This window comes from Neophocaena asiaeorientalis, unplaced genomic scaffold, assembly GCF_003031525.2.
Source record: "Neophocaena asiaeorientalis asiaeorientalis breed wild unplaced genomic scaffold, Neophocaena_asiaeorientalis_V1.1 scaffold694, whole genome shotgun sequence".
Taxonomy (NCBI): Eukaryota; Metazoa; Chordata; class Mammalia; order Artiodactyla; family Phocoenidae; genus Neophocaena; species Neophocaena asiaeorientalis.
In genome coordinates, this window is record NW_020174226.1 from 70297 (window position 1) to 91212 (window position 20916).

A 20916-nucleotide genomic window follows, 5' to 3' on the forward strand; every position below is an offset into this window, starting at 1 on the left:
CATTAGTGGTATATAGGTGGTGGGGTGGCAGACGGTCATCTCGTAGGTACCTGGAAAGAGGTGCCTCAAGAGAGTTTGAATGTGAGCTGTGAAATGATGAAAGCAACAAAAGAGCAGAAGCCTGAGAGTCAGTGAACAGAAGAGGACTGTGTTCTCTTAGACGTTACAGCTAGTTGTTATTTAAGCTAGTGATGTATTATGTTACCATGGCCTCCATTCCTCATCTCCTGTTCCCAGAGCTCCTTCTAGACCAAAAGATGTCTTTGCCGGTGGAGGACAGAGGGAGACACTCTTTGGGGTAGATACAGCTCGTGCCAGATTATACATACCCTAGTTAGCCAACTCAAGCCAGAATGACCCCTCCCACATGCCCTTGACCGTTGCACCACCTGCACCTCTACCTATATGTGGAGCCTCTAACCATCCTTGTGCTGCCCCAGGCACTACGGTAGCCACTGGAGATACAGAAAATAGCTTCGATTTCTCTCTGAATAAAATTAACAAGTAAACGGATGAACAAAACATGGTATATCCATACAATGGGATATTACGTAGCCATATAAGGAATGACATGGTTACACCTGCTATGATGTGGATAAAACCTTGAAAATATTATGCTAGCTGAAAGAAGCCCGACACAAAAAGCCACATATGAAATATACAGAATAAGTTCATCTTTAGAACAGAAAACACATTTGCGGTTGCCAGGAGTGCAAGGGAGTGGAGAGTGACTGCTTCGTGGGAATCGTTCTCCACTGGGGATGACGAGAAAGTTCTAGAACTGGGCAGTGGCAGTGGTTACACAAGTACAGTCGGTGCCACTGAGTTGTTTACTGGGCGTACAATGGAGCATTTACGTCGTGTGAATTTCCCCCTCCATAAAAATAAGTGTTTAAAAAATGTACAGTGCTGGTGATTGGGCAGGAGAATACTAGAGTCAATTTATTTGTTATAGAGGACAGATCATGCTGCAATAGGGTAGTCAGAAGACCTCTGAACTATCAAAACTAGTTTGTTCTCCCCCAAAATAACTAAGGAGTATTGGCAGACAGCCCTGCAAACTCCAGGGTCTGTATGCTCTAGTCAAAAAAAAAAAAAAGAAAAACCCACGAAATACAAATGAACTTATTTACAAAACAGAAATAGACTCAGACATAGAAAACAAATGTATGGTTACCAAAGGGGAAAGGTGGGGGGAGGGATAAATGACGAGTTGAGGATTAAAATATACATGGTACTATATATAATATAGATAACACACAAGGATCTACTGTATAGCACAGGGAAGTATACTGAGCATCTTATAAAAACCTACAATGGAAAAGAATCCAAAAAAGAATATATATATAAAACTGAATCACTTTGCTGTACACCTGAAACACAAGATTGTAAATCAACTATATTCAATAAAAATTTTTTTAAAACACTAAGGACAAAGACCTTGCAGTGAGAGAAAGAATTGGGTGGGTTCTGGGAACTGAGGGGCTAGTTGAGTGATGTACACACCAAGGTGGGGAGAAAAGCATGAGATGAAGTTCGACAGACAGGAAGGGGGTCCCTCATAGACAATGGTCTGAGACTTGGTAGCAAATATGGATTCACACGCTTGTTATATAAAAATGTGTACAATGAGGGCTTCCCTGGTGGCGCAGTGGTTGAGAGTCCGCAGGGGACGCGGGTTCGTGTCCCGGTCCGGGAAGATCCCACATGCTGCGGAGCGGCTGGGCCCGTGAGCCATGGCCGCTGAGCCTGCACGTCCGGAGCCTGTGCTCCGCAACGGGCGAGGCCACAACCGTGAGAGGCCCACGTACCACCAAAAAAAAAAAAAAAGTGTACAATAAGGCTGTTGAGTTTACAAAGTAATTCTCCCAATGCATTAATTGTGCTGTTATCAGGATAGGTCACAGAGAAGACTTGTCCATTCTGTAAGGGAAGAGTTAAATGTCCTAAGTCACAGCTAATTAATATCAGATGGGATCTGAACCAACTTCTGATGTCAAAGCCCCTGTTCAATGCCTTCGCTATGGTGCTGGGCTCGTGTTCACTGATCCAGAGAGATGAATTCCCATCTGTGGATACCATGGATTTTCCCCTCCAACTTCTACTTCAGAGGAGCTCAGACTTGACTGAGTATTAGAACCAACCAGAATATCCTTAAAAATTCTGCTACCTGGGCTCCACTTCCTCCAAGATTGAGTTCATCTGGGGGAAGCACGACCATCAAGAATTTTAAGTTCCCCAGGTACAGCCAAGATGCCAGGATAGTAAACAAAACCACTGTATATCCTAGTGTGCTCTCTGCTCAAGGCTCAGGAAGTCTTTACATTTATATAACCCAGATTCTCTTCCCAGTAGGCTTCTAGTTGCAAAGCAGGTTGCGTCAATGAGATACCTTTGACAGACTTGGAAGAGAGAAGTGATTCAAAGCTCGCCACCCTGTTGGGGCCGTTGCCTATCCTGAGGGTAGTATCCATCTACGGTTCCCTGGGTATTGAACTGGGGTAGGCCCACTGTGTCCTGATCACTGGACCCCACCAGAAGCAGTGTGATCTGAAGTCTACTTCACTGGAGGCTCTTCCCACTTAAAGCCACTCCCTCTGGCCCTCTGATCAACTCTGTAAACACCCAGTTACCTGTATTCAATTTCTGCTCCTAAAACTGCACAAAGCGATACTACCGCGGTTTGTATTCCAAAATCTCCGAAAGATTAAATATTTCCAAAACGTCTTTAAAATGAAGAAAGCAACTTACCCTAGACATTTCAGGTTACAGTTTGGTTTCTTCAAAGCTTCAGAGAGAAAGCACAATCCAGTGGCTATGGGGTTGAAACTCAGGTCCAAGTCTGTTAGGCTGGAGTCTCCTTGGAGAAGCTTTGAGATGTATTTGCAGCCATGTCTGTTTATGTTGCAATGACACAACCTACAATTATAGTCATACGAAGAGAAGTCTATTATCCCTCTGTGACACACATCCTGTGAAATGGCTGTTACTTCCAGCATCACTTATATGCTGCCTTGAGCCATATGCTTTCAGGTAGGCTACACAGAAACATAAAACACATGGAATGATGATTACATTAGGTCGACCCTGCCTAGATGGTAGAGTGTTAAACTGGCCTCTGTCTGCCACCTGTTATTATGGAGAAACAGACACGCATCTCCTAAGATACAGGTTTTCCTAGCATGATAGCATATCACATAGGTGAAGGGCTCTGGATTCAGACAGACCTGAGACTGGATCTGAGGCCTCACTTATTTTCTGCGCGGTTAGGTCATTGGGATTCCATTCTCCCTGTCTTATGTTTTATTTAATTGTCCCAGCATAACCGTGGTACATCAAATGCACAACATTCACGATGCGAGTGGCCGTGTCTCTAATTTAAACACTGCAGACTCCTCCAAGCTTAGACTCCTACAACTCCTCCTGACCATAGAGAAGGATGTTCCCATGGTACAGTTAGGCAGGTGGACCGCAATCACCCCTAAAAGGCCTCGTGCCCCACGTACGGCGTAACAGCGACAGAGGCTGTAGAGCCTGAAGTGACATGACAAACAGCAGGTGGATGATAACTGGACCAAAAGATGCCATGCTTTGTATGATGTGACACCTGAAACCATACTTGAATCTAGGGCGCGTGGGGAGAGAAGTTAAAACAAAATCTGAAATTAAGTTTTGACAGCCTACAAACTGGAGGTTTGGTCAAACACTGCCTTTATGTATTTAAGGTAGTGATCACTGATACCTTTATAGAGGGGGCGTCATACCCACTACACAGATGTGACCATAGGCAAACTAAGTGGCTAAACTTTGGTCTTCTAATTAGCTAATTGGCAAAATTGAAACAAAGGTAACTACCGCTTGGGGCTGTAAGGACTAAAAAGTCTCAAAATTTAGTAGAGCACCTGATACACAATAAGCGCTTACAAGCATCAGATGTTTGCTGTTGTAAAACAGAGCGGTCTATGTAGTGACATCATATGGAAAATTTTATATTCTTCTAATGAATACCGTTGAAGCAGAAATATGACCTTCTCCTTTTCCCTCTCTGCCACTATAAATTGAATACCTGGCTTCCTCTCCGGTCTTGAACCCTACTATATAACTCAATCCACTCCCATCTGCTGAAAGATGTCATGTGAATTTTCAGAATATACACAAGCCAGCAGGGACTTACACCAAGGTCTGCAGTTGACATTCGGGGTAACTCAAGCCCTCACACAGAATTTTCACCCCGCCAACGCCAAGGTTGTTTTTGGCCAAGCACAGGTGGGTCAGCCTCTGGTTGACAATCAAAGCAGAAGACAGCTCCGCGCAACAGGCTTCTGTAAGGTGACAGTTTTCCAACCTGCAAAAGCACCACGTAAGTGGTAAGACATTTGCAAAGTCCAAACTTCCCAGCTGACAGCCCTTAATGCAAGTCTCCACCCTCTCTATCCTGTGCTAGTGATCAAAAACCTGAAGGACCAGAAATGAGACAAGGGCAAGCAAAAATGCACGCATCATCTACCTGGGACCAAAATGGGCACCAGGGGTCTCCATCTGTAAGAGGTCCCACAGGGTTTGCCCTGTTAAGTCTGGTCTTCCCATTGCTCTTCTCTGTGTGGCCCCAGTCCTAAAATGAAGATGTTTCATGGGAAGAGAGGAGAGACTTACGACAATTTCTGCAGGAAACACGTTGGGTGTCTCAGAGTCGAACACAGCAACTTGACACCCTCATCCGGAAACTCACTGGCTGTGAGATCCAGGCATTTCAGGGACTGGTTGATTTTGAGGGCTGAGGAGAAATCAGCCCACCGCTGAGGGGTGTCAGAACAAGAACCCAACCTGCGGGATACATGGGGGAAAGTCATTCTTCTGGGAGGACAAAGAGACCCTGTCAGCTAATTATGCTTGGAGACTGTATCCTTGATTCTCATGTCATTCTACTCCAACATGCGTCAAACCCTGGCCTGAACTATTAGAGAACTGATCTCCTTTGCTTCTTCAAGTATCTCTGTGGCCATTTGATCATCATCCAGCCTCATCTCTAAGAGGAAAATAACAATCAGTAATACAATTAATTCTGTGTGAAGTTTCACCAACATGGCCTATTTCTCAAACCCCACTTTTTATATCACTTTCCCTGACCTGAGTCTATCCCAATCCCACTTAAATTTAAACGTGATTCTATTGAAAAAAAAAAAATTTGATGCCTGGGGACTTCCCTGGTGGTCCACTGGTTAAGACTTTGCCTTCCAATGCAGGGGGTGCGGGTTCGATCCCTGGTCGGAGAGCTAAGATCTCACATGCCTCGGGGCCAAAAAACCAAGACATAAAACAGAAGCAATATTGTAACAAATTCAATAAAGACTTTTAAAATGGTCCACATCAAAAAAAAACTTTTTTAAAAAAATTGATGCCTGAAACTCAAAAAGTTCAATTTCATAAGTTTTTAGGGAATATGTTAATTAAAACAAGGAGATACAATTTGACACTTAGGCAGCCATGTCCCAAGTTTGAGTTTGTGTTGCAAGAACAAGAATAACTGCAAACTCCTTCTGTCGATGGAAAATACGAATGTGGTACAGCTATTTTAGAGAACGTTGAGGCAATCCATTATACTGGGTTGGAAACTCAGCTGCTCTTGTAGACACAAATAGAGTACAGGACTCCAGGACAAGCTTGTTTGAATAATGGCTCTGCCCCTAACGTTCAAAATATTCACGTTAGTTAAACTTTTTAATATTCTTTTTTCCCTTCATCTGTTCTTTGGGGAGAGATGATACTTTGCCACGCAAAGAAAGGATATAATCAATCCATATACTCTACCTATTAGAATGTACGTCATAAGCAAAACTGGAGTTCTTAAGATCAGTTCCTTTCTTCCCTCAAAGCTTAACCTATAACAAGGACATTATAAGTTTATGTAATTTCAATACAAGGTAGAATGTAAACTGTCTCAAATCAATGAGCAAAAAAACAGACGATTCTGCACCAGCCATTTGTCATTCTGGAGCTTTGGTATATCCACTTAGAAATGTCATTTATCACAACTTCAGAGTAAACATTTACTTTTACACTATGTCAACTAGTAAACATCTTTGCCACAAACTATGAAGTATAATTTCCTCAAGAATTTCAAAACGCATGTTTTCTATAAATTTGAGATTTTATAAAACACACAAACACTAAATCTAAGTCTGTAATCTGATTTTTTTAATATCATGCTTAAAACGTATACTTTCAATTGTTATTTCACTACCCACATTTCTCAAGACTCTTTTGCATCAACTCTACTTGTTTGAATAAAAATCTAAAGAAACAAAAACACACTTCAGAGTAATAGATGCTTTTTCTAATTTAATGAAAGACAGCACCATCAGGAATCATCCATAATGGTAAGAGCTGACATTTGTGCCTGGTGCCTATGCAAAGCAGTTCACATCCCATGTTTCATTCACTCCTCAAAACCCCACATCATGGATGAGGGAACAGCTCAACATCATACAGGTCATAAAGGTCAAAGCAAGGCTCCCAAATCCAAAAACCTGTGTCACTAGCCAGTACCTCATGTTGCTACTCAACTAAGTAGGGGGGGATGGAATGGTACCCTAACGATGGGTGATGATAATCAGAGCACTCATGACAAGATCTCATTGAGGATCAGGGAATCTGTCAAACCAGTGAGCTACCAGGAACCAGAACACTCGATGTTTCTACAGCATCACTAAGTGACCAATTAAGGCTGATGGCTACTCTGAACCACAACAGGCAGGTGACATGCAACCTGAGATGCCATGTCCCTAAGCTAGAAGATGACACAGAATTCTGAGTGCTTCCTTGCATTCAGGACTCATTACTCAATGCAGAAGGCTAGCTGACTGGGGAAAGACTACAGGCTGACATGCCATCCACATTCTATGTGAGAATATGTTCCCCTGTTTAACGTGGTACCCAATCAGAGTGCCCACCCTCTTCTTTCTTGTTTATAGAGCTCACAGCATCCTTTCCATGCTGAGAACAGCAACGACAGGAGACCTACTTCAGATGCTGCAGATCACATCTTGGATGTTTCAGGATCTCACACAACAGCAGCAACAGCATCTCATCACCGTGGACACTGCCTTCCAGAACCAGGTGTGTCAGAGGCTTCTTACCAATGAAAGCCAGACAGAAGTCCCGATAAGCATCGGCAGGGGAGACGTTCTTAATCCTAGGGAAAATAAAAAGAAGGGATTCATTCCATCTTGGGTGCTGTAGATGGTTGGTGCTGAGAACACACAGTGGGATGAGAAGTCACAAGTCAAGACAGGGATGGCGACCTGGTCCGGTAAGCTGAACTGAAGGACGAGTCAACCGAGCGATAGCTGGATAGAGGAGGACAGACTACCAGCAGATGTAGTATATGGTGATGGGAAGGAAGATGGAATTGGATGGCAAAGGGCTTGATACGCCCTTGTCTTTGCTCACGCCGATCTTCAGAGAAAATATCCCCATCCTTATTTTTTGTATTGGGGTGACACATTTTGCTCCCCTACAAAATGTCTCTTTGACGTGAATATTATCTCACGCTGAAAACAACCAAGGCTGAAAATGCTCAGGAAGAGACTTTGACCTTTCCCCTAACTTCCTGAATAATTTAGATAGAGGGACTGTTACAGGAATAGAGCTATCACCAGAGATCTCTGCAAAGAATATGGGCTAGGTGTGGTAGGGTCAACTCTTAGAGATCAGAGCGCACCCTGTGTCCTATTGTCTCTGCAAGTCCCAGCAAACATCTGTTTAGCAAACATTTGCTTTTCCATCCCCATGTGAATTGCCTTCCTCTCCTCTGAAGTCTCAAACAACTACCCCAACATCCTCTATCATCTTTAGCTGAAGGTGGTATTTAACGCGAAGATTTCAGCCATTGGGGTAGTTACTCAATTTTTCTGGGTCTCTCCCATGTACACACGCTATTAAATGTTTGATTTTCTCCTGTTAACCTGTCCCATGTCAAATTCACTTTTACACCAGGCAGAACCTAGAAGTACAGAGAAAATTTTCTTCCTCTCAGACAACATTTTATCCTTTATTTCTTTCAACATTCAGTTCACATACAACTTTCCCTCCTCCTCGATGCCTGACTTTTTCCAGTAAGAATAAATCACTTCCTACTTTATCCCCATGTAGTCATTTGCATTTCCACAAAGCAGTTTTCATTTAAGCTACAGTAAGTTGTGGTTTATAAGTTAGCAAATAAATTACAGACTCCTTAAAGGTAAGCACCATTAAGAGTTGTTGGGCTTCCCTGGTAGTGCAGTGGTTGAGAGTCCGCCTGCCAATGCAGGGGACACGGATTCGTGCCCCGGTCCGGGAAGATCCCACATGCCGTGGAGCCGCTGGGCCCATGAGCCATGGCCGCTGAGCCTGCGCGTCTGGAGTCTGTGCTCCGCAACGGGAGAGGCCGCAACAGTGAGAGGCCCGCGTACCACAAAAAAAAAGAGTTGTTTGGTGTTCACTTCAGTAGTACCTATACTAAAATTGGAATGATACAGAGAAGATTAGCATAACCCCGGTGCAAGGATGACAAGCAAATTTGTGAAGCATTCCATATTTTTCATAAAAACCAAACAGAGAACACAAGTATAATACAAAAGAAAATCAAACCACAAAAGGAAAGACAAAAAGAAAAAGGAAGGGACAAAGAAGAAATACAAAATCAATGGGAAAACAAGGTTTCAAATGGCAATAAATACAAATCTATTAATAATTACCTTAAGTGTCAAGGGACTAAATGTTCCAATCAAAAACACAGAGTGGGGGCTTCCCTGATGGCTCAGTGGTTAAGAATTCACCTGCCAATACAGGGGACACGGGTTCAAGCCCTGGTCTGGGAGCATCCCACATGCCGTGGACCAACTAAGCCCATGCGCCACAACTACTAAGCCTGTGCTCTAGAGCCCGTGAGCCACAACTACTGAGCCCACGTGCCACAATTACTGAAGCCCACACGCCTAGAGCCCACACTCTGCAACAAGAGAAACCACCGCAATGAGAAGCCCGCACGCAGCAACAAAGACCCAACGCAGCCAAAAATAAATTAATTTTTTTGAAAAAGATAACTATCCTTTTAAAAAAAAACACAGAGTGGCAGATTGGATAAAAAACAAGAGCCTATACAATATACTGCCTATAAGAGACCCACTTAAGGGCAAAGGACATACATAGATTCAAAGTGAGGGGATGGAAAAAGATATTTCATGCAAACAGAAATGACAAGAAAGCAAGGGTAGCAGTACTCAGACAAAACAGACTTTAAAACAAAGGCTATAAAGAAAGATAAAGGACACTATATAATGATAAAAGGATCATTATGAGAAAAAGCTATTATACTCATCAACATATATGTACCCAATATAGGAGTGCTCAAATACATACAACAAATAGTAACAGACATAAAGGGAGAAATTGACAGGAATACAATAACAGTAGGAGACTTTAACACCACAGTGACATCAATGGACAGATTTTCTAGACAGAGAGTCAATAAAGCAACAGAGATCCTAAATGATACAATAGAAGAGTTAGACTTAATTGATATTTTCAGGACATTACATCCCCCTCCCCCAAAAAACAGAATACACATTCTTTTCAAGTACACATGGAACACTCTCTAGGATTGACCACATACTAGGGCACAAAAAAAGCCAACGCATTTAAGAGTATAGAAATTATTTCAAGCATCTTTTCTGACCACAAAGGCACAAAAGTAGAAATCAACAACAGAAAAAGAAACAAGAAAAAACAATTACATGAAGAACAAACAAGTTGCTACTAAAAAAACCAATTGGTCAATGATGAAATAAAAGAAGAAATTTTAAAATACCTGAGACAAATGACAATGAAAACAACCCTGCAAGGGCTTCCCTGGTGGCGCAGTGGTTGAGAGTCCACCTGCTGGTGCAGGGGACACGGGTTCATGCCCTGGTCCGGGAAGATCCCACATGCCGTGGAGCGGCTGGGCCCATGAGCCATGGCTGCTGAGCCTGTGCGTCCGGAGCCTGTGCTCCACAACGGGAGAGGCCACAACAGTGAGAGGCCCGCGTACTGCAAAAAAAAAAAAAAAAAAAAAAACCTGCAAAATCTATGGCATGCAGCAAAAGCAGTTCTTAGAGGGAAGTTCATAGTGATACAGGCCTTCAAGAAACAAGCTAAATCTAAAATAAACAACCTAACCCACCACCTAAAAGAATTAGAAAAAAAGAACAAAACCTAACCTAAAATCAGCAGAAGTTAGGAAATAAAGATCAGAGAGGAAATAAATAAAATAGAGATTAAAAAATACAAAAAAAAATCAATAAAACCAAGAGCTGGTTCTCTGAAGGAGTAAACAACATTGACAAACCTCTGGCCAGGCTTACCAAGAAGAAAAGAGAAGACCCAAATAAACAAAAGAAATGAAAGATGAGAAATCACAACTGATACTGCAGAAATACTAAAAAACATAAGAGAATGCTATGAACAATTATATGCCAACAAATTTGATAACCTAGAAGAAACAGACAAGTTTCTGGAAACATACAGCCAACCAAAACTGAATCAAAAAGAAATAGATAATTTGAACAAACTTATCACTAGAAGTGAAATAGAATCCATAATTTTTAAAACTCCCTACAAACACAAGTCCATGACCAGATGGCTCCACAGGTGAATTCTACTAAACTAATGAAGAAGAACTTACACTGATCCTTCTCAAACTCTTCCAAAAGAATGAAGAGGAAGGAACACTCCCAAAGACATTCTATGAAGCCACAATCACCCTGATACCGAAACCAGACAAAGACACCACCAAAAATAAGAAAATTACAGGCCAATATCTTTGATGAATATGGAGGCAAACATTCTCAAAATATTAGCAAACCAAATCCAACAACACATAAAAAAGGTCATACACCACAACCAAGTTAAATTCAACCCAGGGTCACAAGGATCATTCAACATACGCAAAATCAATGTGATACACCACATCAACAAAAGAAAAGACAAAAAACCCATAATCATCTCAATAGATGCAGAAAAAGCGTTTGATAAATGCAACACCCATTCATGATAAAAACTTACAAAAGTGGGTATAGAGGGAACATCTCAACATAATAAAAGCTATTTATAACAAACCCACAGTCAATATAATACTCAATGGTGAAAAGCTGAAACCCTTTCCACTAAAATCTGAAACAAGAATAGGATGCCCACTCTCACTTCTATTCAACATCGTATTGGGAGTCCTAGCCACAGAAATCAGACAAGAAAAAGAAATAAAAGTAATCCAAATTGGAAAGGAAGAGGTAAAATTGTCACTACATGAGGATGACATACTATATCTAAAAAAAACCGTAAAGACTCCACACAAAAACTACTAGAACTGATCAACAAATTCAGCAAGGTAGCATGATACAAGATTAACATACAGAAATCGGTTGCATTTTTTTACACTAACAATGAAATGTAAACAAATGTAAACAACCAATCCCTTTTTAAATCACATTTAAAAAGTAAAATACTTAGAAATAAACCTCACCAAGGAGGTGAAAGACATATATGCTGAGATCTACAAAACATTAATAAAGGAAACTGAAGATGATTCAGAGAAATGGAAAGATACCCCATGCTCTTGGATTTGAAGAATTAATATAGCTAAATTGGCCATACTACCCAAAGCAATCTACAGATTCAGTGTGATCACTATCAAATTATCCATGACATTTTTCACAGAATTAGAACAAATAATCCTAAAATTTATGCAGAACCACAAAAGACCCAGAATTTCCAGAGCAATACTGAGGAAAAAGAAAAATCAGGAGGCATAACCGTCCCAGACTTCAGACAATACTACAAAGCTACAGTAATCAAAATAGCATGGTACGGGCACAAAAAAACAGACATATACACAAAGAAAGAAAACTACAGGCCAATATCACTGATGAACATAGATGCAAAAATCCTCAACAAAATACTAGCAAACAGAATCCAACAGCACATGAAAAGGATCATACACCATGATCATATGGGGTTTATTCCAGGAATGCAAGGATTCTTCAATATACGCAAATCAATCAACGTGATACACCACATTAACAAATTGAAGGAGAAAAACCATATGATCATCTCAATAGATGCAGAGAAAGCTTTCAACAAAATTCAACACCCATTTATGATAAAAACCCCACAAAAAGTAGGCATAGAGGGAACTTTCCTCAATATAATAAAGGCCACGTATGACAAACCCACAGCCAACATCGTCCTCAATGGTGAAAAACTGAAACCATTTCCACTAAGATCAGGAATGACACAAGGTGGCCCACTCTCACCACTCTTATTCAACATAGTTTTGGAAGTTCTAGCCACAGCAATCAGAGAAGAAAAAGAAATAAAAGGAATCCAAATCGGAAAAGAAGAAGTAAAGCTGTCACTGTTTGCAGATGACATGATACTATACATAGAGAATCCTAAAGATGCTACCAGAAAACTACTAGAGTTAATCAATGAATTTGGTAAAGTAGCAGGATACAAAATTAATGCACAGAAATCTCTGGCATTCCTATATACTAATGATGAAAAATCTGAAAGTGAAATACTTTTGCACAGCAAAGGAAACCATAAACAAGACCAAGACAACCCTCAGAATGGGAGAAAATATTTGCAAATGAAGCAACCGACAAAGGATTAATCTCAAAAATTTACAAGCAGCTCATGCAGCTCAATAACAAAAGAACAAACAACCCAATCCAAAAACGGGCAGAAGACCTAAATAGATAGGAACAAACAGACATAAAGGATAGATAAGGAGGGAGGGAGATGCAAGAGGGAAGAGATATGGGAACATATGTATATGTATAACTGATTCATTTTGTTGTAAAGCAAAAACTAACACACCATTGTAAAGCAATTATACTCCAATAAAGATGTTAAAAAAAAACCCAGACATATAGATCATTGGAACAGAATAGACAGCCCAGAAATAAACCCATATACCTACAGTCAATCTTCAACAAAGGAGGCAAGAATATACAATGGGAAAAAGTCTCTTCAGCAAATGGTGTTGGAAAAATTCGACAGCTGCATGCAAACCAATGAAGTTAGAACACACCCACACACCATACACAAAAAAACTCAAAATGGTTTAAAGACATGAACATAAGACATGACACCATAAAACTCCTAGAAGAGAACATAGGCAAAACATACTGACATAAATCATACCAACATTTTCTTTGGTCGGTCTCCCAAGGCAATAAAAATAAAAGCAAAAATAAGCAAATGAGACCTAATCAAACTTACAAGCTTTTGCCCAGCAAAGGAAACCGTAAACAAAATGAAAAGACAACCTACAGAATGAGAGAAAATACTTGCAAACAATGCAACCAACAAGGACTTAATTTCCAAAGTACACAACTCATACAAATCAATAAACAACAACAACAAAAACAACCCAATTGAAAAATGGACAGAAAACCTAAATAGACATTTGTGCAAAGAAGACATACAAGGCTTCCCTGGTGGCACAGTGGTTAAGAGTCCGCCTGCCGATGCAGGGGACACGGGTTCGTGCCCCAGCCCGGGAAGATCTCACATGCCACGGAGCGGGTGGGCCCGTGAGCCATGGCCGCTGAGCCTGCGCGTCTGGAGCCTGTGCTCCACAACAGGAGAGGCCACAACAATGAGAGGCCCGCGTACCGCAAAAAAAAAAAAAAAAAGACATACAGATGGCCAATACGCACATGAAAAGATGCTCATTATCGCTAATTATTAGAGAAATGCAAATCAAAGCTATAATGAGGTACCACTTCACACCGGTGAGAATGGCCTTCATTAAAAAGTCTACAAATAACAAATGCTGGAGGAGGTGTGGAGAAAAGGGAACCCTCCTACACTGTTGGTGGGAATGTAAATTGGTGCAGTCACTATGGAAAACAGTATGGAAGGTCCTTAAAAAACTGAAAATAGAGTTACCACATGATGCAGCAATCCCATTCCGGGGCATATATCCAGACAAAACTATAGTTCAAAAAGATACATGCACCCCTATGTTCACAGCAGCACTACTTACAATAGCCAAGACGTGGAAACAATCTAAATGTCCATCGACAGATGAGTGGATAAAGATGATGTAGTACTTATATACAATGGAATACTACTCAGCCATAAAAAAGAATGAAATAATGCCATTTGCAGCCACATAGATGGACCTAGAGATTATTACGCTAAGTGAAGTAAGCCAAGAGAAAGACAAATACCGTATGATACCACTTATATGTGCAATCGAAAATATGACACAAACGAACATATCTACGAAACAGAAACAGACTTAGAGACATAGAGAACAGACTGGTGGTTGCCAAGGAGGAGGGGCAGTGGGAGAGGGAAGAATTGGGAGTTTGGGATCAGCAGATGCAAACTATTTATATATAGGATAAACAACAAGGTCCTACTGTACAGCAGAGGAAACCATATTCAATATCCTGTAATAAACCATAATGGAAAAGAATATGAAAAAGAATATATATGTATAACTGAATCACTTTGTTGTACACAAGAAATTAACACAATGTTGTAAATCAACTATACAATAATTTTTTTTTAATGCATTGTTTGTTTTTTATTTTCTTGTCATCTAGCATGACTGTAGGATTTGAACTGGGATTTGAATAAATCTTAAGTGGAATATAATTTTCTCTAATCAAACTCTGGGCTTCAAGAAATATTTCAGTGTTTAAAAAAGATTTTCCCAGCACCTAACTGTGCCACCTTCTTGAGAATAAGACTCTGTCAACCTCATGTTATACAATAATGAAGCTAGCTCATAAGTTTTCCTGCGTAGATAGTAGGAAATAACTGGGAAAAGGACTTTTGTCAGGGCCTCTTTTTAAAGCATGCTTAATCCACCCGAATTTGAGGGGAAAAATAAAAAAATCAACACCTGGATTACTGCCTCTTCCTCTACAATCTTACTTCAGATCTTCATTTCATTTTTGTTTTTAGAGCTTCATAAGCTGTTTTCTAAATATAAATTTACTTATTTATTATTTATTTTTTATTATTTATTTATTTATGGCTGTGTTGGGTCTTCGTTGCTGCGCACGGGCTTTCTCTAGTTGCGGCGAGCAGGGCTACTCTTCATTGAGGTGCGCGGGCTTCTCACTGCGGTGGCTTCTCTTGCTGCGGAGCATGGGCTCTAGGCCCGTGGGCTTAGTAGTGGCGCACGGGCTTAGTTGCTCTGTGGCATGTGGGATCTTCCTGGACCAGGGATCGAACCCATGTCGCCTGCGTTGGCAGGAAGATTCTTAACCACTGCGGCACCAGGAAAGTCCTCTTAATCTGTTTTTATCTAGTACCTCCAAACCTGGCAATTCACCCCCCCCACACACACTATGAAATACTTTTCTCCATAAACAAGCATTTGGTCTTATAACCCTCAACGCTTCACTTTTAGGTAATGAACATCCCTGTGGCTCATTCAGAAGAAGTTCAAAATTAAATTTCAGCACACACAGAGAGAGCCAGAATAAGGGAGACGCTACTGTTCAAAGCTCCTGCCTGAAGGGTCCTAAACTCTTAGTGGAAAAAATTAAATGTACCTCCTAGTTTTCATTCTCTCATGCACACCTTATAAAACCAGAACAATGTAAACTTTTCAAAGTCATACAGAAGACCTGCCACCTTTGCTGGCACCAGCCTGTGTTAGATTTTTGTGGCCTTGTACACACAAGTCCTATGGCATTCTGTGATGAACCAGATACATGTCACCTGACATCAGCAGGTACAGTCAGCTGACGTTCGGCATAGCAATTTGTCCAAGGAAATAACACAACCTTTTCAGTGACTTAATTAAGCCTTCTAAGGTATGTTGGTTTGGGGGAAGTTTCAATGTATCTGTGTAATTTTAAACATAACTTATAAAGTTTATCCCCTGAATATGTGCGGTGTTTTCCTTTTTTTTTTTTTCCTTTGGGGACTGGGGGACTGGACAGCTACATGTAAAAGAATGACACCAGACCGTTTCCTTACACCATATACAAAAATAAACTCAAAATGGATTAAAGGTTTAAACTTAAGATCTGAAACCATAAAACTCCAAGAAGAAAACACGCAGTACTCTTTGACGCTGCTCTTAGAAATATTTTTTTGCATCTGTATATTCAGACAAGGAAACCAAAACGTTAAACAAATGGGACTACAAACTGAAAAGCTTTTGCAAAGTGAAGGAAACCAACAAAACAAAAAGGCAATCTACTGAATAGGAGAAGATATTTGCAAAACAATATATCCAGTAAGGGGTTAATATCCCAAATAGAGAACTCATACAGATTAATATCAAAAAATAAACAATCCAATTTAAAATGGGTGGAGGGGGCTTCCCTGGTGACACAGTGGTCGAGAGTCCGCCTGCCGATGCAGGGGACACGGGTTCGTGCCCCGGTCTGGGAAGATTCCACATGCCGCGGAGCGGCTGGGCCCGTGAGCCGTGGCCGCTGAGCCTGCGCGTCCGGAGCCTGTGCTCCGCAACGGGAGAGGCCACGACAGTGAGAGGCCCGCGTACCGCAAAAAAAAATAAAGATAAATTAAAAATAAAAATGGGTGGAGGATCTAAATAGGCATTGTTCGGAAGGAAACATACAGATAGCCAACGGATAATCACATAAAAATTATGTTCAGTATCACTAATTGGGGAAATGCCCATCAAAACCACAATGAGATATCACTTCACCTGACAGAATGGCTGTCATCAAAAAGAACATGTGTTTGTTTAAAAGGATGTGCTAATATCACCTGCCCACGTGACCCACGTCTTAAGTTGCTTCTGCCACAACCTACTCTACTCAGACTAATTTCTCGATCCCATCCCACACATTAGTCATAAGTGCACCATTGCTTCATCAACACATTCTTACTCACATATTTGAAACTTTCCTCTCTGGAATATTTCCCCAATTCCCACCCAGTTCTCCTAACATGCATGTGGCTATATTTTCTATAGGCTGAGTTTTGAATACGCCCTACAGCAGATGTATGATAAAGGGTTAGTATCCAAATTCCCGGCCAAATTTCATAAAAATGACTCAACAGAATATGATTCTCCAACTAGACACATTTACAGATAGCAACCATTTTCATTTCTTTGCACTCTGAGCACCTGGCTGGTCAGAGCCTGGTTGGGCATTCCAATACTGCTCCCACATTTAAAACACCTGGGGATCACCATTGCAAGATCAGCTGCTACTTACACGACTTTCTGGAGATGACAGGTGACATGGGTTATCTGCTCACAAAGAATCCTCACTGAGGACTGACTCAGAAAGCTTTCCCTCACATCCAGAAAGTTCAGGTTCTCGTTTGAACTGAACACAGAGCAGAGATCTGCCCAGAGGAGAAGAGAATGATGGTCGTGCTGTGACCTAGGAGAAAGGCATCGACAAGACCACCTATGAAAAGCACGTACAGGAAAAGCAACAGGAACGGGTAGGCTGCACAGCCAAGAAAAGTATCAGCAAAATAAACATGAACCTACTAAATGGGAGAAAATGTCTGCATACTGTATGTCGGATAGGGGTTAGTATCTCAAATCTATAAAGAACTCATACAACTCAACAGAAAAGAAAAACGATTGTAACACGTGGGCCGAACACCTGAATAGACATTTTTCCAAAGATGACATACGAATGGACAACAGGGACATGAAAAATACTCAACATCACTAATCACCACGGAAACAAATCAAAACCACAGTGAGATACCACCTCACACCTGTAAGAATGACCATCATCGGAAAGACAAGTAACGGGCTTCCCTGGTGGCGCAGTGGTTAAGAATCCGCCTGCCAATGCAAGGGACATGGGTTCAAGACCTGGTCCGGGAAGATCCCACGTGCCAGGGAGAAACTAAGCCCGTGCGCCACAACAAGAGAAGCCACCGCAATGAGAAGCCCGCGCACCGCAACGGAGAGTAGCCCCCCACTCGCCACAACTAGAGAAAGCCCGTGTGCGGCGACAAAGACCCAACGCGGCCAAAAATAAATAAATAAGTAAATTTATTTTATTTTTTAAAAAAGTGGTGAGCTGATCAAAAGGTACCAACACCCAGTTATAAGATAACTAAATCCTGGGATGTGATGTACAGCATGGTGGCTATGTATTAAAACAAGTTTTTTGAAAGAATTGGCAGGGAGGGAAGTTATATGAAATGTCTAGAGTGTCCTGAGCCCATCTGCCACACGGAAACTATAATACTACAGTATTGTACTCCAGTCTTACAGTATGCTATGCTATAGTATTATGGTACGTATAACATATAGTATACTATATGTATACTATAGTATACATATAGTAGTATACTAAAACACTAAAACAAAATAAGGTTCCAAAGCTCCCATTCCTAACCTGAACATCGTGTTTCCCAACTTTAATGGTGAGTTGGCAGAAAGAAATTTCAGCCAGGCGTCCCAGAGAATTCTGACCCTAAGCCATAGGGAGCAGTAGGGACTCTGTCCTCTTCCTAAAAGAGCGTGGGCTGAGGCTGAAGGTGGGAGAACTAGTAACATTAAAAAATATATATTTTTTTAAATGGGTTCTTACCTCTCAACCTGAGCATCTGATTTCAACGTGGTATCATTCTCCAGGAATATCCTCTTTCCTACCTGCAGTGAAAGTTTCTGCAAGTTTTGACAATGTTTAAGGCAGAAAGAAGACTGCATCATTTCCAATGTACTTGTTAAGTGGATAGAGATCTCCGTGACGGGGGCCATTGCATCCTCCACAAGCTCCTCCTCCTGAGATTCATAAAGACAATACAAAACCTCCTTCACGTCCATGGTTGAGAAGGGCTGCTTCCCATGGGGCACTGATCTGCATTTCAGTAACTGCTGCTTGACCTCCGTGGATACCAGACAGCCAAAAGTCGTCTCCAGCTCCATGGCCCTTTCTTTGTTGGAGAGGCCAAATACGAAGTAGCCCACCTGGGTCAGGTTGGGGTTCTTCAGTCTTCCTTCCTTGGACAGCAGCTTCTGCACATCCCCAATGTGGCACCTGTGGCCACCCACGTCCTCCTTCTCCGTCTCCAAGACATAGAACATGGCGGCAAGGAACTGCTGGACGCTGAGGTGGATGAAAGAGTAGCAGCCCTCACAGTCTTTGCTCTTCCGGAGAATATTCTTGTCCAGGAAAGGACAGAGGGCAGACTCCTTTACCCCAAGTCTCCTGAGGTCTTCTCCATCAAACACAGATGTCTGTGTCCATATGCCCTCCGCAGCCAAGAGGCACACAGACTTCAACGGAGCTTGGAGACAGTCACTGGGGCAGCTGCTGCGAGCTGCTGTGAACTGGCTGCAGAGAAAACGCAGGAACAGGGACGTGGTGGTCCGGCAGGTCGAGGCAGGGTCTTCCCCCCTCTCCATCTGCCGTTTCAGACACGTGCAGACAATCCAGCACACAGCAGGCGCTGAGCCCATGTGGAACAGAGCTGCGTTCTCCTTCATCAACTCGAAAGCTCGCAGGGCTTGCGTCTCCTCTTCAAAGTGTTTCAGGAAATACGCCTTCCTGTCCAGCTCCAAGAACCCCTCGATTTCTATGAAGAGTGGCTGTTCAACCAAGAGCCGGAGCCCCCTCAGGGCCCCCGGTCGAGTGGTGATCACTAAAGTGGACCTGGGTAACATTTTTCTCTTCAGCAAACTCCCCAGGAGGACGGGCACTGGCTTCTGCTTCTTCCAGTCGCCGCATATGTCATGGATGAGCGCCCCCGAGGGGACTCTCAGCTCATCAAAGCCATCAATGACGAACAGGATTTTCCGTGCTTGGGTGAGGATCCCTGGAATGGCACCCTGCAAATCCGGCCCGTCGGCAGATATCAGCTCTGCAAAAGTGCACGTCCCCTTGTGGTTGAGGTCCTTGCAGCTGAGATAGAAGGCGGAATTGGATGTCTCTGCCTGGTCACCCTGTGTCCAGTCCAGCATCAGCTGTTTGGCCACTGTGGTTTTCCCGACACCGGCAGGACCATGCAGCACCACCGTAAGTGGCATCGACTGTATGGACGTTTGGGGCTTCAAGTATGATATCAACTTTGGGCTTCTCTGGGTAATGTGGAAACCACCATCATCTCCTGGCCAAAGTGTATTCTTCCAGATAGAACATTTCTCCATCGTGTTTCTCTCTCTTCTCTTCACCTATATTGATCTGTAACAGGAGAGAATTGAGGTCCCAGTGATTACACTTAGCTGGAAAATTCATACTGTAAAGGACGAGCGACAGGGAGGAAGTAATGTTCCTCTACCCTTCTGGGTTCTTCTGGCTGGTCTAAGAATTAAATTGACATGAGATGGATTAACAAGAGAAAAAAACAAAATTTTAATAATATATACATGACCCAGGAACACTGAATTTACTCACCAAAATGGCTGAAACCCTCACCTTAAATACCATCTCAGCTAAACAAAAGAAGGAAGATGTTGAAGGTAATGGTTTGGGATTTCAAAGGGGAGGAAGGAAATACACTTGGAAATGGAAAAGCAAATATTCGGTAGACAAAGGTTTGCTGGGCCAGCAGGAACTATGGGACCCAGAGTGCACTCTGGTCTCCAGATCCCGCTGAGTTTCCCCACCACCCTTAGCCCACGTTCTTCGCAGACATCTTTGGTGACAGCTGTTCTGGGAACAGGGTCTCTATTGAAAGTCTTAAGGTGGTTAAGAGGAAGTCAAAGTTTCTTCCTGAGTAGTCTGGGCCTCGATCATTTCAGCTTGAAATAATCTGCAGGCCAAAGAGACATTTTGGGGTGGTAAGTTTTGCTCCCCTACACCAGAAATGAGGAAGCAAGAAGAGGAAAATTACCACGCACACGACCGAACACCAAAGCTATGACTATAAGTTCCCTGGCGGTCCAGTGGCTAAGACTCCAATGCAGGGGTTGTG

At 42.1% G+C, this 20916-nt stretch overlaps 1 protein-coding gene and 1 non-coding gene across 2 annotated transcripts; one reads left to right on the forward strand and one right to left on the reverse strand.

The window, feature by feature from the left end:
• Window positions 1–1801: 1801 nt before the first annotated feature.
• LOC112406418 (NACHT, LRR and PYD domains-containing protein 7-like) lies at window positions 1802–20131 on the reverse strand. Its single transcript, XM_024755186.1, has 7 exons — window positions 18591–20131; window positions 17244–17414; window positions 7022–7192; window positions 4654–4824; window positions 4175–4345; window positions 2752–2919; window positions 1802–1923 (listed from the first exon to the last, which is right to left on the reverse strand). The coding sequence occupies exons 1-7, from the start codon at window positions 20027–20029 to the stop codon at window positions 1902–1904; spliced, it is 2313 nt and encodes a 770-aa protein (XP_024610954.1). The 5' UTR covers window positions 20030–20131; the 3' UTR covers window positions 1802–1901.
• On the forward strand, window positions 8473–8579 carry LOC112406448 (U6 spliceosomal RNA). The gene has a single exon (XR_003004559.1). It is a non-coding gene; the product is annotated as a U6 spliceosomal RNA (small nuclear RNA).
• Window positions 20132–20916: the final 785 nt, after the last annotated feature.

What these genes read in the sequence shown, in the direction of transcription:
- LOC112406418 (XM_024755186.1), bottom strand. Translation starts at nt 20,029, where the DNA reads ATGCCACTTACGGTGGTGCTGCATGGTCCTGCCGGTGTCGGGAAAACC. An exon ending in TGTTTCCTGCAGAAATTGTC is followed by an intron (nt 4,346 to 4,653) that starts GTAAGTCTCTCC and finishes GTGCTTTTGCAG; the next exon opens with GTTGGAAAACTGTCACCTTA. An exon ending in TGTAACCTGAAATGTCTAGG is followed by an intron (nt 1,924 to 2,751) that starts GTAAGTTGCTTT and finishes CTTCCCTTACAG; the next exon opens with AATGGACAAGTCTTCTCTGT.